Source organism: Phanerochaete carnosa, assembly GCF_000300595.1.
Source record: "Phanerochaete carnosa HHB-10118-sp unplaced genomic scaffold PHACAscaffold_1, whole genome shotgun sequence".
Taxonomy (NCBI): domain Eukaryota; kingdom Fungi; phylum Basidiomycota; class Agaricomycetes; order Polyporales; family Phanerochaetaceae; genus Phanerochaete; species Phanerochaete carnosa.
In genome coordinates, this window is record NW_006767628.1 from 2,512,743 (window position 1) to 2,528,740 (window position 15,998).

The 15,998-nt window shown below is 54.3% G+C and overlaps 6 protein-coding genes and 1 non-coding gene across 7 annotated transcripts; 4 read left to right on the forward strand and 3 right to left on the reverse strand.

Moving 5' to 3' along the window:
- Positions 1-71: 71 nt before the first annotated feature.
- On the reverse strand, positions 72-1,822 carry PHACADRAFT_246991 (uncharacterized protein). Its single transcript, XM_007390207.1, has 10 exons — positions 1,803-1,822; positions 1,619-1,750; positions 1,490-1,566; positions 1,300-1,425; positions 1,159-1,247; positions 880-1,105; positions 731-823; positions 576-676; positions 452-520; positions 72-399 (listed from the first exon to the last, which is right to left on the reverse strand). The coding sequence occupies exons 2-10, from the start codon at positions 1,693-1,695 to the stop codon at positions 235-237; spliced, it is 1,023 nt and encodes a 340-aa protein (XP_007390269.1). The 5' UTR covers positions 1,696-1,750; positions 1,803-1,822; the 3' UTR covers positions 72-234.
- A 261-nt stretch (positions 1,823-2,083) lies between these two features.
- Positions 2,084-2,156, reverse strand: PHACADRAFT_t11. The gene has a single exon. It is a non-coding gene; the product is annotated as a tRNA-Thr (tRNA).
- A 92-nt stretch (positions 2,157-2,248) lies between these two features.
- On the forward strand, positions 2,249-5,232 carry PHACADRAFT_133641 (uncharacterized protein). Its single transcript, XM_007390208.1, has 11 exons — positions 2,249-2,470; positions 2,523-2,649; positions 2,700-3,285; positions 3,343-3,552; positions 3,606-3,751; positions 3,807-3,890; positions 3,943-4,263; positions 4,316-4,440; positions 4,492-4,620; positions 4,671-5,010; positions 5,064-5,232. The coding sequence occupies exons 1-11, from the start codon at positions 2,325-2,327 to the stop codon at positions 5,091-5,093; spliced, it is 2,244 nt and encodes a 747-aa protein (XP_007390270.1). The 5' UTR covers positions 2,249-2,324; the 3' UTR covers positions 5,094-5,232.
- Positions 5,233-5,592: 360 nt separating this feature from the next.
- On the forward strand, positions 5,593-7,782 carry PHACADRAFT_246994 (uncharacterized protein; the record flags this gene model as incomplete). The annotated part of the gene is made up of 10 exons (XM_007390209.1): positions 5,593-5,614; positions 5,676-5,947; positions 5,999-6,070; positions 6,123-6,198; positions 6,258-6,391; positions 6,440-6,802; positions 6,858-7,329; positions 7,386-7,468; positions 7,531-7,625; positions 7,702-7,782. The coding sequence occupies 6 exons, from the start codon at positions 5,593-5,595 to the stop codon at positions 6,512-6,514; spliced, it is 651 nt and encodes a 216-aa protein (XP_007390271.1). The 3' UTR covers positions 6,515-6,802; positions 6,858-7,329; positions 7,386-7,468; positions 7,531-7,625; positions 7,702-7,782.
- Positions 7,783-8,136: 354 nt separating this feature from the next.
- On the forward strand, positions 8,137-10,670 carry PHACADRAFT_133651 (uncharacterized protein). Its single transcript, XM_007390210.1, has 11 exons — positions 8,137-8,452; positions 8,509-8,549; positions 8,609-8,708; positions 8,760-9,086; positions 9,135-9,261; positions 9,313-9,449; positions 9,513-9,646; positions 9,712-9,818; positions 9,872-9,984; positions 10,039-10,341; positions 10,408-10,670. The coding sequence occupies exons 1-11, from the start codon at positions 8,324-8,326 to the stop codon at positions 10,606-10,608; spliced, it is 1,719 nt and encodes a 572-aa protein (XP_007390272.1). The 5' UTR covers positions 8,137-8,323; the 3' UTR covers positions 10,609-10,670.
- Positions 10,671-12,650: 1,980 nt separating this feature from the next.
- On the reverse strand, positions 12,651-13,049 carry PHACADRAFT_24066 (uncharacterized protein; the record flags this gene model as incomplete). Its single annotated transcript, XM_007389513.1, has 1 exon — positions 12,651-13,049. One exon carries the CDS (start codon positions 13,047-13,049, stop codon positions 12,651-12,653), a length of 399 nt encoding a protein of 132 aa, XP_007389575.1.
- A 940-nt stretch (positions 13,050-13,989) lies between these two features.
- PHACADRAFT_246999 (uncharacterized protein) lies at positions 13,990-15,989 on the forward strand. The gene is made up of 3 exons (XM_007390211.1): positions 13,990-14,918; positions 14,974-15,299; positions 15,351-15,989. Exons 1-2 carry the CDS (start codon positions 14,072-14,074, stop codon positions 15,255-15,257), a joined length of 1,131 nt encoding a protein of 376 aa, XP_007390273.1. The 5' UTR covers positions 13,990-14,071; the 3' UTR covers positions 15,258-15,299; positions 15,351-15,989.
- The last annotated feature ends 9 nt before the right edge of the window (positions 15,990-15,998 follow it).

Genomic DNA, 15,998 nt, shown 5'->3' on the forward strand with positions numbered 1-15,998 from the left:
TTGCTTCTCGTGTGAGTTGGATGCCGAAGCCCATTCCGGCCTGCAGTTAGCAAGACATTTGATTCAGAGTGAATTTCAGAAGTGATTGGTCGACGTGGAGGCAGAATACAGGAGTGGTGGGTAATGGCACAGCAGCAGCGCAATATGGAGTCAACGCCTTAAAAACGAGTTTATGGTCTCAGAGCTGTGGTCGAGGCGCGATGTCAAGAGACAACGCCAACGCGGGTATTAGGTTCACCGCCAGTCGGCAAGAGAGCTCATCATACCCATCGGCCCGCCCATAAAGCCCATGCCGCCCATCGGTCCGTGGCCAGCACGGCCCATCCCCCTCCGTCGGCTGGACCCCATAGCACCGCGGTCCTCCCTGTTTGCAGTGAGGACGACATGACGATCGACAAGCTATTGGTGACATGTCAGGCAGATGATGAGATAGGGTGATAGATGTACTCGCATCGTTCAAAATGCTCGCCGACTTGGTGAGGGCCGATAGATAGGCTGTGAGTTGGACATCCTCATATTCCTGTAACGGGATGTACGTTAGTGATACGGATCGCAAGTTGATAACGTTCACGTACTGTGTCGAATTCCTTGCGGAATTCCCTGTTCTCGCTCGCAGGGAGCGATGCAATGAGGGCCGATAGTGAGCGTAGAGTTGCATGGTCCTTTTGGGCAGATCCTTGCATGACTTTTTAGCTCCTCCAGCGGAAGCATTTATGCCGCAGGTGCATACCTGCAATGACATCCGTGACATACTTCACCAGAAGCAAGATACGATCGTGAAGCATCTTCACGGCGGCTCTTTGTGCCTGAAGGTGAGATTCCACTAAGTTGTTTTCAGCCCATGGTTATTTATTGCCGAAAAGACGCACTGTCACTCACAGCTTGTTCCACCAGACCCTCCCTTAGCAGTCCAGTCCACGGCAATTCGTTCAGCTTCGCCAGTCTCCACAGTGTAGGGTGCTTCAATAAACACTGAACGAGTCTTGCGATCTCGAATTTCGATTGTTGGCTCATACGCTTTGAAGGGCAAGGACTGAGCATCCGAGATGAAGACTGACGATGGCTGCAGCATAAGTAGCAGTGGCGTCGAGCTGTACGCTGTGAACTAAGCAGGGGCTCGCATCAGAAATACAGCCGCGTGTGGAATAATATACACACTTGTTCATGAAGCACAATATGTTGTGCGGTGGGATGAGATGCAACGGTGTACCACCCAATGAACTCGAGGGATGGGAAGACTTGCTTGTCTATGTCGGACTCATCAGTTTAGCATACTTTACTTATAGAAGGTGGATCCACATTGTTCTTTCCGCGAGACCAAAAAGCCTGAATCAATGGTCTCTCCATCGCTCTCCATCGCGAGTTCGAAGCTGTTGACAATCTCGACTTCACGGCCAGTTTGAGTACCAAGAAGCGCTCCGACAACTGCGTAAGTCGCGCAATTGCACATCAATGACTTTGATCCTCCAGCACAGTCCTTGCTACGTACCAAAGGGTGAGTTGGACCTCGTCTGGAGCTTCATACGAGTAAGGTGCTCCGATATGTTCAAGATGGGCAAGGGATGTCTAATGGATTGGGACCTAATGAGACAGATAGAGAACTTAGATAGGTGCTCACAATGCCAATGAGAGACCGCTAGTTGTCGTTGAAGGGAGTACAACTGGAAGATCATCTGTGTCCATCTGTGCCGCCATGACTGATATAGAGAGCGAATACGGTAATATCAATCGCGAGGATGAAAGTATGTAACTAGCATTAGGTTGTGTTAGCATACTAGTTAATCCTGCACATATCTACACACCTAGGTCGAGTAAAGATGGTGTTACTGCAGACAGCAGCGTGGAGGAAGAGCGAGAGGCTGTTACAAGGAAGCGCGCTTGACGCGTTCTAATGGGCGCTTATTTGCACTGGAGATGACGTGAAGAGTAGACGTCTTATACTTATAAGTTATGAAGCTATGTGAAAGACTCATTGCACCAAACATAAGAAAAGCCTATGACTTGGTCAAGCCGCTGATTGAGAAACAGCAGAAAAAGAAGTAAAAAAAGACACAGCCACATACCCAACAACAATAGTAAAATTTTCCCATTAGCCGACTCGAACGACTGACCTCGTCATTACTAGTGACGCGCTCTACCAGCTGAGCTAAACGGGAGTTACCTAGGGCGGTATATTGAGAATTAACATCTTGCAGACCACGAACGCGCAACGGTCTGCCCTAAAGATACTCTACGCGCCGACGCGTTTCTCTTGGTCCCCACGTCTGCCCCTCGCTCCGTTCAAGTACAGCTACCTGCCCGACCATCTTTTTCACTCAGCGTCAATGTCGGGCTTTGACGCAGACAGGATCTATTCCATTGCCGTGCACGATGCACCTGACCCTGTCGCACCTGAAAAGCCTTCGGAGACCGAGAGGCTCTTTCTCGAGTTTTTGCTTCAGTATCGTGTCGGTAGCGAATTCATCTACAGGTGTGTGAACAGCTTTTCTACTTTGATTTAAACGTGCTGATTCGTGTATCAGAGACAACCTGCGCGCGAATCTGTTGTTGAAGCAACACCAGCTAGAAGTTGATTTGCGACATGTTGGCCTATTCAATGACGAGCTTGCGCATGCTATCCAGGAGAGACCAGCGGAGATTCTTCCATTAGTGCGTGCACTAAAGACCTTCTATTCGGCTTCTTTGACATTGGTCAATAGTTCGAGACTGCTGCGACCAAGGCAGCACGCATGATCCTATTCCCATTGGCTGGCGGATCGGATAACGCTGCCGAAGCCGCAACCCAATCCATCCCTAACATTCAAATTCTCATCAAGTCTGGCATGAACCTTCAACAATTTCGCGATCTGTCTGCGAATACCATGAACAAGCTTGTCCGCATCCCTGGTATCGTGATCGCCGCCTCTGTTCTCTCATCCAGAGCCACGAAGCTTCATCTTCAGTGTCGTGCATGTCGCTCAACGAGAATAATCAACCCGCCTGGGGGCCTGGGAGGTCTCGGCGGGGGATCGGATAGGGGCTTACCCCGTATTTGTGACGCACCGGAGCAAGAAGGACAGAGGAAAGACTGCCCCATGGACCCATATCTTATCATTCACTCCAAGTCCGCATTCACAGACCACCAAACGTTGAAGCTCCAAGAGGCACCGGACATGGTGCCCGTCGGAGAGCTACCAAGGCACATGATTTTGTCCGCCGACCGATATCTGACGGGACAGGTTGTCCCCGGTTCACGAGTTATTGCCACTGGCATTTATTCGACTTTTCAGTCGTCAAAGAATGTGAGTGCTTACGCTTCTTCATATCGGATATGATACTGACCGTCCTATCGTCTTCAGAAAGGTGCTAGTGCAGCAGCCCTTCGAACACCATACCTTCGTCTCGTCCACCTTGAGGTGTCTACACCATCTGCGGGCGGGACAGGTGCCCTCAATCCATTCGGTGTGCAGTTCACGCCAGAGGAGGAGGAAGAGTTCGGCGAGATGGCGCGAAGCGAGGGCTTCTATGAACGTTTTGCGAAGAGCGTCGCACCAAGTATCTTTGGCAGTCTGGGTGCGTTCTAATAATATCTGGGTTTCTGTCGTAATTCACACCCGAGGATAAAGACATAAAGAAGGCAATCACTTGCTTGCTGTTCGGTGGATCGAAGAAGGTGCTGCCGGACGGTATGCGGCTACGAGGTGATATCAATGTTCTCCTTCTCGGTGATCCAGGTACTGCCAAGTCACAGCTTTTGAAGTTCGTGGAGAAGGTATGAAATGGTGTGACTACGCAGAATGAACGACACAGGCCTAATATTCTGACAGGTCGCGCCTATAGCGGTTTACACTTCAGGCAAGGGTTCTAGTGCAGCGGGTCTGACAGCCTCGGTTCAGCGCGACTCTGTCTCGGTACGCCTTTCCTTTTCCAGTTTTATGTACTTGGCTGATGGCCATTTTACAGCGTGAGTTCTACCTTGAGGGTGGTGCTATGGTTCTTGCCGACACCGGTGTCGTTTGCATCGATGAGTTCGACAAGATGAGAGACGAGGACCGTGTCGCAATCCACGAGGCCATGGAGCAGCAAACCATCTCGATCGCGAAGGCCGGTATCACAACGGTTCTCAACTCGCGCACGAGTGTTCTTGCGGCGGCGAATCCGGTCTGGGGTCGCTACGACGAGGGGCGAAGTCCGGGCGAGAACATTGATTTCCAGACTACGATCCTATCTCGGTTCGACATGATCTTCATTGTAAAAGATGAACACAATGAACAGCGCGACCGGGTATGTTTCCTCTCATGTTCAAATAGCTGGTACTAACACCAATGCGTTCTAGATGATCGCGAAGCACGTGATGAATATTCATATGAACCGACCGAACCAGAGTGCCGATGAGAATGGCGACGCCGTGGGCGAGATCGACATCGACAAGATGAAGCGCTATATCTCCTACTGCAAAGCGTGAGCCCTTCGACCCGGACCGAGTAATGAAAACTAAATTGGTGGTCGCAGTAAATGTGCTCCGCGGCTGTCCGCTGAGGCCCAGGAGATGCTGAGCAGCCATTTCGTGTCTCTGCGCAAGCAGGTACAACAAGTCGAGCGAGACAATGACGAGAGAAGTTCGATCCCAATCACGATTCGGTAGGCCATTCCTTTGCCATTGTGATCTCGTGTATTGAATACCTTTGCAGTCAACTCGAAGCCATCATCCGCATCTCTGAATCTCTTGCCAAGCTTACCCTGTCCCCGGTAGTGCAGAACCACCACGTCGAAGAGGCTATTCGCCTGTTCAAATTTTCAACTATGAATGCCGTCGCTGCTGGCTCTGCAGATGGGCTCTCGCGAGGTGAGCTCAACGAAGAGATGCAGACCCTCGAGAAGGAGATCATAGATCGGTTACCCATGGGCTGGAGTACAAGCTATCAAGCCCTCGTCAAGGAGTTTACAACCAACAAAGGATTTTCTTTGCATGCCCTTGAGCGTACATTATACGTCATGGAAAAGCGGGAGCTCCTTAGATTCTCAGGACATGTAAGTCTCATCTCATCCACGATGTCGATACTGAAGCTGATGGCTTGCCACAGAAAAAAGTTGTACATCGTATCGGCGTTTGACTTTAGTGGCTTTCAATCTCCCTTCGTTGCTACTGTCGATAGATATATCTGCTTTCCGATTACATATGTTGTACTCATGGTCTATACTACCCTCGTTCTCATACGCTTAGAAGTGTTTGCGGTGATGAGCTGAACATATACGCTCAAAGTGCGGGACGAGTATCGCCCGCTTATACCTATCGTCCTCGCAGGCTAGCTAATGCCAGTGAGAGCTGGTCAGGTAGGAGCTATGTGCCTTTTATTCTGCACTTGCATGCGATTTGTATGCCGTACTTTGATTTTCAATGTCACTCCACGTAACATCCAAGCACACCATCCGTGACCATCTGATCCTTTGCGTGATTTCTGAAGCAGTAACTCTAGATCGGTGAATTGGCGTCTAACGCCACAAGGCCATCGGTGCCAAGCCTCGGCGGTTTCGCTCTGGGGTCGTCTCTTTCCCCAATCCTCTTGAGCCTTCAAGGCTTCACATGCAGAGGCAGCCCACGATAACACGAAGATGATCCACGCAGTACTCATCTGTCCGGCTCCTTCGCCTCTGTCTCTCGATAGTCGCTCATCGTTTTGCTTCTCGCCGCGTAGTTAACACCTCGGGCGTGCCCCGCCTCACCAAATTCTACACGCCGCTGCAGCAGTCTGCGCGGACACTCGTGGGCAAGATCTTCGGCCTTATCTCCGTGCGCCAGGCGAGCTTGTGCAACTTCCTGGACGCACCCGAGCTCGAGAGCTTCCTCAGTCAGAGCACGGAGGACGGCGAGAAGCTACGGGTCGTGTACCGAAACTATGCGACTCTGTACTTCGTGTTTCTCGTGGACTCGGCGGAAAGCGAACTAGGAATCTTGGATCTGATTCAGGTGCGCACCATATTGCGTACGTGTGCTACCCGTCGCTGACGGTATACACAGGTTCTCGTCGAGTCGCTCGACCGTGCCTTCGAGAACGTGTGTGAGCTTGATCTTGTCTTCCACTTCGACGAGGTGCGCGAGTTCCGTGCATTCGAGCGTGTTCTACCTCACACATGAAGTAAAGGTGCACCACATATTATCAGAGATCATTCAAGGCGGGCTCGTTTTGGAGACGAATGTAGAAGAAATCGACAATGCCGGTGCGTCTATACTCGTGAAGGTTGTACTACACACGATACAGATCCTCCTATCCCCACAGTACAAAATGCAGCAAAAGCAAGAAAGGAGTCATTTGCATCTTCAAACCCGCTGTCCCTTGGTTCTGGTGGTGTCGGGTCGCGTGGTGCAGGCCTGCAAACACCACTCGGTTGGCTCACGGGAAAGCTAACGGGCGTTGGCGCACGATAGTTGGGCTCACAAGTTCTATTCGCATCACTAGAGAGACATTCAACTACACTGAACTTGTACTCTGCTGCATCTCAAGCGTTCGAATGTCCACAAGGAGACGATATGTAGGCATCGAAGCTACATATCAGCGCCAGAAATACTGGCATTACTGGCCCACAAGGATTTTCCGGTACGCAGAAGACGATATTTGAATGTCTTACCACGAGTGTTTTGCCGACAATAGTAATACGATGCCGTACGCGAGGTAGCAGAAGCGTGGGAGAGGGTGTGGGGACCTCGCCGTCATGCCACATGCCGTCGAGATGCCGCACAGCTGCACTGGGAATTCGCGCTAGATATCTGGAAATACTGCCACGGATGCCTGGCAGCGAGGCTAGGTGACCACGATAGACCCGCCTGCACCATGAGAGATTATCGTTGACTAGGCACATTATCAGATAATGATACTTACGTTTCTCTTTCTTCTTTTTCTTGATACCTCCGGCGGATCCTTTCACGGATGATGTGTCCTGGGACGGTTTGGGGGTGCCATCATGCTGCGACGGTGCAGGCGTGGCAGAGGAACGTCCGGCAGTGGCTGATGCGGGGGTCTCAGGGACAGCACCGTCTGAGACGGCTGTCGGAAGAGTGAACGCTTTGTTGGCGTGCAGAGCAGTGGTCCGCATCGCATTCAACATCAGCATGTTGTTCTGTTTACGCTTCCCGCCTTGCACAGGAGTCTGGTGATTGGCCGGTTTAGATGAGGTATCGCTGAGGGCTTGTGACGCCTGAGTGTCGTCCCCTGCGTCCAATCCGCGTTTCCTGCTCGAGTCAGTCGTCGTGGGCTCCTTGATTGGCCAGATGAATCCCGTGCGAGGCGTGTACGCCGGTCGGTGTTGTCGGAGAGTGTCCAGAGACGTTTGAAGGGAATTCAACGAAGTGAGCTGAAAGTATAGACAAATTAGGACAGGCGGGTCCGGGAGCGAGATGCGATACGCACGAGACGATTAGAGACGAGGGTATATACGTCCGGGCTCTGGTATATCCGGTTGTTCATGATGAAATACGCCACGAGCGGGCGAACTTGGTCGCACAGATCATCAATCTAGAAGGTAACGCTTATGCGTCTATCAAACGCACCGTACCTTCGTCTGGCGATAATCGTTCTCGCTTGTGGATGATGAACAGAGATGGGGGCTGAGCGTGTATAACGGCGAACTCTATGCCTGTGAAACGTCTGCAGGAGAATGGTAGGCGAGTGCATAAGCGTCTTAGTCGCAGTTTACGGTTGAAGGCTCGCAGTGACGTCTCACCTGAGTTCTTCTGCCTCGTTAAGCAATGGCTGGCCAGTGTGCATGGTCTGCATGCGCAGGACTTGGTTGTTACTCTGCTTGTCGTAGAACATGCTAGACGCAAAATAGTCAAAGACATTCTCATTGGTCAAAGGCCCGTTGGCCTGGGTCAAAAGTGTGAACAAACCGAGCAAGGGGTAATTAGGTACACCTGACCTGTATCCATTCGTGCCATATGAAGAACCTGTGGCTATAGTCGTCAGGCGGGTGGAGGTCATTGAGATCCATGTCGTCGCAAAAGCCTGCCCTGCGCTGAATGCGACTGCCAAACCGAGTGTTGAGGTCGGCGTCGGGGGTAATGGACGCTCTCGGGAGAGGTCCGACAGCGTGGATGGATATGAGCGAGTTCCCACGGGTGCACTCAATTGGGCGCCTGTCATTTTCCGCAGGGTTTGGCTGCGACTGCCAGTTCGGTCCGCCTTGAGCTGCCATTTGGCCGAGCGAAGTGGGAACGACGCTCTGGGTCGACATAGAGACGATACCGTAGTTTTGTTTCCACCCGCTCTCCTGGTACCGACAAGTACCCTGCCAACATGCTCGCAGTCGCAGATGGCCCCCGACTCCCTAACCCCACTACCCACACATCATGCCCCCGCTCGCAGAGCAAACGTCTGCGGAGGGCGTGCAGGTCCCAGACCAGGGCACCGAAAACAAAAAATATGAGTCTCCGGTCGTCCGTAGCGCACGTGCAGTGTTTCGCCATGTCAAACACCATGTACGTTCTTCAGCCTGTACTTTTTGTAGACTGTTCTGAGTCCAATGTTTACGTAGGTGGGGGTCGGTATCGTCTGTTCCGTGGCGTACTTCGATCCGTAATGTTCCTGTCCCATGGTTATGTCGAGGGAAGCACTAACCCAAATGTATTGGCCAGGGGTAACTGGAGCGTTGATCTCCAGGCCGGATCTGAGTTTGGGTACAGACCTTTACTCTTCGTTGTCCTCTTGGCGGGACTTGGGGCCATTATCTTGCAGGTTTGTTCGCCGTTGGCATGTCTTTCCAACGGACGTCTGAAAATTTCCCAGTCCCTGGCCTGCAAACTGGGATGCGTAACGGGCGTCGATTTAGCCACACACTGCCGCCTGCTCCTTCACGACCGTCCCAAGCACCGAAGGCTAATCCGATATGCAGCGCTCTATCCGCTGTATATCCTCTGTGAGATTGCTATCGTTTGCACTGACTTGGCCGAATTGTTGGGATCTGCCATTGGTCTCTGCATGCTGTTCCCTACGCTCCCGCTATGGGCCGGCGTGCTTGTTACCGCGGGAGACGTCTTGATTTTCCTCGTTGTGGGAGGACCGTCACGATACGGCAAGCCAGCCAAGGTGTTCGAAGCCACGATCATGTTACTAGTAAGGAACTCTAAACACTACGTATGTTGTGGCTCACTTGTCTTCCAGGTCCTTGCGGTCTTCGCCTGTTTCGTCTTATTGCTAGTCAAGGTTCATCCCAACTGGCCTCAAGCGTTCCTTGGCTTCGTACCGTCGGCAGAGCTCTTCGATACGCACACTGATGCATTATATACAGGTACGACTGGAGACACACTAAACGTTGATGATGATCTCATGTACACGACAGCTGTGGGCATCCTAGGCGCAACAGTTATGCCTCATGCACTGTTCTTGGGTTCCTTCATGGCAACGCAAGATAGAGTGGGGATTGCCGCCCCTTCACTGCCTCCTCCAGCATTATCACCGGAGATGTCCAATCCGGACGTAAGAGCGCGATTCAAGAAATGGTTCGCTTCCCTGTTCGAAGTCTCGCGCGCAGAGCGCAAGGCTCTTTCGCGGGACTACCGGATGAAATATGACAGGGAAAACAATGGTGTCGACTTCATTCGAGCACACCTGAAACACGGTATCGTCGACATAGTCGCCAGTTTGCTGGGTGTTGCCGTCCCTATCAATGCAGCGTCAGTGCCCTGCTTAAATTCATGACGGGACAATGTCGGGGCTAATATTTCCATGACTCGCATAGGATACTCGTGGTAGCCGCCGCCGTATTCTTCGCGGGCGGCACAGGATCTATGGTCCCTGCAGGGCTGTTCGATGCTTACGACCTGATAGTACAGCGCGTCGGCCATGGTGCGTCCATTCTCATCCGTGCAAAGAGAATTCAGGCTGAGACGTCTCTCAAGCCGCTGGTATCATCTTTGCGCTGGCACTTCTCAGCTCGGGACAGTCGTCTAGCATCACGGCGACGCTTGCCGGCCAAGTGGTCTCCGAGGGCTTCATCGAATGGAGGATCTCAGTGAGCGCACTCCGACATTGACGCAATGCAGCGCGCTCACACCCATCCGAACAGCCATTCCTTCGGCGTCTCATTACGCGCCTCATAGGCCTCGTGCCCTCCATGGTCGTCGCCATCGCCGTCGGGCGGCCCGGCATCAACATGCTGTTGGTGGCATCACAGGTCGCGCTGTCTATCGTCCTGCCGTTCGTCGCCTTCCCGCTCATCTGGCTGACGTCCTCGAAATCTGTCATGCGCGTCAAGAAGCCGCGCCGGCGCGGGGAGGCAGGGCTTCCCCACTCGGACGTCTCGTCCGCGGTGGCGACCGCGCCTCGCGACGTGGAGCTCACGCTGGACGAGAGATTGTCGGTGGGTGAGGTGCGCAAACTCTATAACGCAAGCTGTGCCTTGTTCCTGAGCGCTGACGTCAATCTGGCTCCACAGATCCAGCAGGTCGATGCTGTTGCTCCAGAGGAGAAGGCAGAGGAGGTGCAGTTCGAAACCGCCGGCGTGTCTCACGACGAGGATGACTGCATCGATTTCAGCAACGGATGGCTGCTTACGACAGTAGCGTCTGTCGTATTTGTCATCGTCCTCGCCGCCAATTTGTACGTGATCGTCATTCTTGGATTAGGTAGAGAGTGATGCGTGAGGTCCCAGAACTAGACAACTCTCTGTACTTGTATCAGGCAAATTCTGTACCAGTTACGTCCCCTGTCTTTTACGAGCATTTCATCAGTATTGTTATGATGACGAGCTTGCATGAACTATCTTGCCTGCCTGCAGTTACCGATATTGCGGCAACAGAAATATAGCCATAACAAATGACGTGATGGTCACTGAATATGAAACGAAAGTGAGACCATGATCCACATGAACTAGGCAGTTTTTCAGAGATCCATAGAGCGATGAGCACCAACGAGTCTCAGAAAGCTAGAAATTAGATTAAACATACACTACGAGAGGAATATGTCCCCATCACTGACTTCCCTCCAATAGCAGACATCCCAGGAAAAAGAAGCCTGCAATGCGGCATGTCTACAGCGTCGATAAGCACTGCCCCTGCCTCACGCTAACGCACGCCTAACTCAGCCAAGATCCATCCGCGACTCACGCTAAGGCGGCCCGTTTACTACCACCGCATACGTCTTGTCCCGCGGCCGACGTTCGTAGTGGCGCAACGCCGACCCTCGAACAGTTCCCCACGGTGCAGGACCCTCGAACAGCATATCAAAGATGGTCGACGAGCCGTCGCGAAGGCGCTGAGAATGTGTAAATAGTGCGCCGTGGAGTCACTCCTCGCCCGTAATATTTATTGGCGACCGGCCAGCAGGCTTGCGTGCTGCCTGTGAAGAGGACACGCAGGTCTGGTAAATGAAACGAACGAACCGTTCCATTCTTCAAATTCAGCATGGTATGGAACGCATTGGAACGGACGGGGTCGCCACCTCCAGGCAGCAACTGCATGTCGGGAAACGGCGTGGCTTAGAGTTTACCGGCAGGTACGTTCCCCAAATGCTCCCCCTATCCATTCTTCGCGTTAACCCGAGTGAAGACAGCCCGTGAACGTGTTGTCGGCGCGGTCGCGAGCGGACGAGAAGCCGGGGTGGGCCCTCGGCGCGCTGCGTCATCTTGCGTGCACGAGGGGAGCCCCTGAAGGCCGCTGCCCGATATAATCAGCTGCCTCGCTGTGGCGAAAGCGGACAGGCTTTTGGGGCGCCGCAGACCTTGAACTTGTTCACGGCTCATCCACGGGCACTGCATCTTTGAACGCTGGCGAGACAGACCCATTTGGACGGGAGGTTCGGCTGAAGGCACTTCCGGACACGGGCAGCTCGGATGAACGAAACGGCAAGGAGGGCTGTGAAAACGAGTATGCGGCACGCAACATCGATGCAGGCGCCCCACACTTCTCTTCTACCTCGGACCTGCCTTGCCTTGGGGCTGGGCTCTCAAATCGAGGCGGCACTGCACGGCTTCCCGACGGGTCATGTTGTTTGGGTTGCAATGATGATTTAGGAAAAAATCCTATTAATGTACTGTGTACGTGGCTGAACCGAACAGGATGTTTTTTTTAGAGCGATGATAGACCCACGAGAGTTTGACGTTCGACGTTCGACCCTCGTGGCGGGCTAGTTATCTATTCAGAAGAACAAAAGACCCTGGCCCAGGTTGCACCCAGAGGACGCGTCGTTGCCTGGAGCAGCGCCTTGCTGACTAAAGACGATTAAAGTAAGACACGTAGACCCACCGACAATGCCGTCTGCAGGCGACGTGTCCGAGAAGGGGAGCAGCATGGCCGCGCGAACGATATATACTCCGCGAAGGACTGCGCGGCTGCGGATGGGATACTGGCACCCTGCGCAGTTACACGAAGACTGGGCTGCAGGGCGCTGTGGGATGCCCAGGACGTCTCGGCCAGGCCAATCCCGCAGTCGGTACACAAGGACCTACGAAGTTGAGACATTCTCGCAGCAGGAAGCCGTTGCTGCGGCCCTCGCTTCCGCCGTGTGAACGAGAGAAACGCTCGGTCCCGGGGGATTGAGTCACTGCGGAGCACCGCTGCACGGCTTGGCCCAACGGCCGCACATGCTCCTCTAGCTTTGATGTTGGAGAGGCCTGCTTACCCGCGAAGCGAGGAGTTGATAGTGAGTATATGGATTTTGGCGCTGGGGCGGTAATGTGCATCAGATGCTGGTAGATGCTGTGCGCATCGAGCGGCCAGCAGGGCCCGTCGAGGGGCACTGACTGAATGCAGAGGCTGGCGAGATATTCGAGATGGCGCGACCGGCAAAGGTTGTGTATGACGGAGCGACGCGGCTGCGGGCCACTTGGTGACTAGAGAGCTGTGGGATGTTTGATGGCGACACGTGTAGCACTGGCGACGCAGCTGCTGATTCTACCGCAGTTGGTCCGGGGCCGACAGCGTCCACAGGCTGCGCAGTAAACGCCACAAAGCCTTTCTGCGCAGCGGCGGCGGCATTCTGCAGGGGCCCTGACGCGGGCAGGCGTACTGGGACAGGGTTGTCCATGGTGTCTGACATGGACATCGCGGCACGCTGGCCAGCCCGAGGGGGCCTCGACATGTCGTATTTGGCACCGTGGGATTTGGAAATTGGTGGTGATCGTTTGGCAATGGCCAGGCGAGAGACTCGTGCGGAGTCAGCGGCGAGGTCGTAATCAAACTCGAAACCGATGCAACGGCAGCGCACAACGTCACCTGGTAGGGCTTAGCTCCCAGCATGGTCCGATCTGTCACGGACAGAGTACTGGGACGGTCGAGGTGACTCATGGGTGGTGTGCGCGCGTTGCCAGGCGAGAAGCCAGCGGGAGAACAAGAGGCTAGGAGCTGCACTAGTCTGCTTTTGCCGATGGAGATGGAAACATATGAGCGCAATGCTTGGGGCAGATTGAGTTAATGCCAGGGCCAACATGCTGAGGGGGCATGTCTCGCTGACTCGACGATGGGGCGCCCACGGTGATGTATGAGGAACGAGAATGGGATACGCGTGTGCGCGGCAGACATGCGCCCCTTGGAGAGCGTTGGAGAGAGCTTACTTTAGACGGGATCTGGGCTGACGACGGTGCGGGGGTGTTTATTATGGGACACGTATGGGCGCCCGAGGTCTCGGAATGGCGGCGGCGACGGACGAGGCATGGGCGACGGCGTGGACGACGGCGTGGACGGACGACGCTGTGAGCCACGCCACGCCGCGCCGCGCCGCGCCCTGCCCTGCAATGCCCCCGGGCAACTCGCCTCGCGAACAGCGGGGGCAATGCAGAGCCTGCCCGCGACGCGATGCGCCATCAGCGGAGGGCACCGCCATGGCAGCCATTCCGGGCAGGTGCTGTGGTTGCCCGGCGACAGGCACCGAGCGCCGCTCAGGGCACCGCCATTCCGAAAGGGGCGTGGGAGGCTCGGCATACGCATGCCGTGTGATGCCGAGAGTGCGAAACTCATGGTTCTCCGCAGCAATTGGCTTTTAGTAACCGTCTGGCTTCACAACAGCCCCCCTCATCCTTGCCCTCTTACAGTCACCCTACTCGTCCTCGCCGCATCCGCGCAGAGTCATATATTCAGACCCCCTCCCGCAGCTAAAAGCGAGCCATGTCAGAGTACTTCTACCACCCCATTGCGCCTCCGCAGTCCGCTGCGTACGACTACTCCCAGCTCTTTGACAACGCCGCCCCCGACTTCGCCCCTCCCCAGCCCAAGCAGTCCCTTCGCCAGCAGCCCCTCGACTTTGACTTCCAGCCCTTCGTCGCCACTGACGGCTACAACCCCCACATCCATACCGTCGAGGCCTTCGACAACGATCTCGACACCTCCCTTGCTACCTGGAACATTGACGCCGAGCTATCCCTCGTCCCCACCGACAACTCGGACCTCTTCCGCCGCATCCGCACAGGCACTCCCCGCGGCGGCCCTTCCACTATCCACTCCGAGTCCGCCTCGGGTTACGACACCAACTACGCAGAGTCCTCCTACGACCCCGCGTACGGCTCGACCTACGATTCCGTTTACAACCAGTCCGAAGTCAGCGCCCTCTCCGGCGACCTCGACATGAAGCTTCAGGCCTTCGGCCTCAGGGACGAGCGCGCATACGGCTCCTCTCCCATCTCACCCAACTCAAGTGTCTCGCTGAACCAGGCCGCGTACTCCCCTCCCTCTTATCATCGTGGGAGTTTCTCGGACTACGAGCCACAAACGGGTATGCGCGCTCCCGCCAGCTCCGCCTCGGACTATTACCCTCATTCCATGGGTGTCAAGTACCCGTCGTCTGTCGTCGTCCAGGCTACCGTGTCCCCCGCCAATGTCTCTGCTCAGCTCCCGTCCCACTCCACCCCCTCGCCCGTCGTCGCTAGTCAGCGGCTCGTGAAGCAGGAGAGCATGAGCAAGGATATGAACTCGAAGGACCCCAAGCGCAAATACCAGTGTCCCACCTGCCCTCGAGGTCAGTCGGCATTTCCCTTTCTATGTTGCGCCTTTGCTCATAAACGACCCTTTAGCTTTCGCTCGCGCTTTCAACCTGAAGACCCACATCCAGACCCACGACCCCAACCGCGCTAAGCCGTACACCTGTCACCACAAGACGTGTGGTCGTTCCTTCAGTCGCAAGCACGACTTGACGCGTCACCTCGTCTCCATTCATCGCAGCGAGGCTGAGGAGAACGTCAAGAACGGCAAGGCTATCGGTGTCGGTGCGGGCAGCCGCGTCCGCTGCGACATTTGCGGTACATCCTGGGCTGACAACGGCAAGAACAAGGGCTGTGAATGCGACGATGTCAAGTAAACGCATGACTACGTCTTCGGCTTCATGATATCAACGGTTTGCGTACGTCTCCGGTTCATCTGGTATCGGCCACTGTTCTCATCTGTTGTGTAGCTCGCGCAACGCCCGCGTCCGTCCGAGTGGTATATAGAAGCGTGTGTCAGGTCGCTATCTGCGACGTCCAGACTTGACACTTGCTCTCAGCCGCGACGACGTATATGGTCGACATTGTAATGCTATTCCGGTCTGGGCCCAGTACGTTTTCGACTGGCCTCGGACTGCATTCGTCGTCCGCTCCACAACCTCCTCTCCGTCTTCCTGATTATCTTTGCGCTCGCTTTGCCTTCCCAGTCGGCGTAGAATTCAGCAGCTATGACGTATTTGTTCTCGGGTATTCCTATGATTTCCTTATTTCGCTCGTTGAATAGCTCTGGGCTCCTGACATTAATTGACAAACAATATTCCATAATCCCATATCCCCTTTTCTCTATCCAGTTATATTTCTCTTGTTTCTGCTCGTTGTCAACAAACTATTTTCCCAAGACGAGTAGTGTTCAAACATTGTACATCTTGGATACAAACAGTTATTTAAGTGCTCTGTTACGTTGGATTGCCAGCGACGAGGACGATCGGATAGGAGTGCGTCGCGTCGCACGCGATATGACGTCGGCCTGTGGCCACTGGTCGGTGCAAAGTTACAGACGGCTCCAACCTCTCTCATGTACCTCCCTCTTGGTATTGTATATATATGCGCCCCAACCT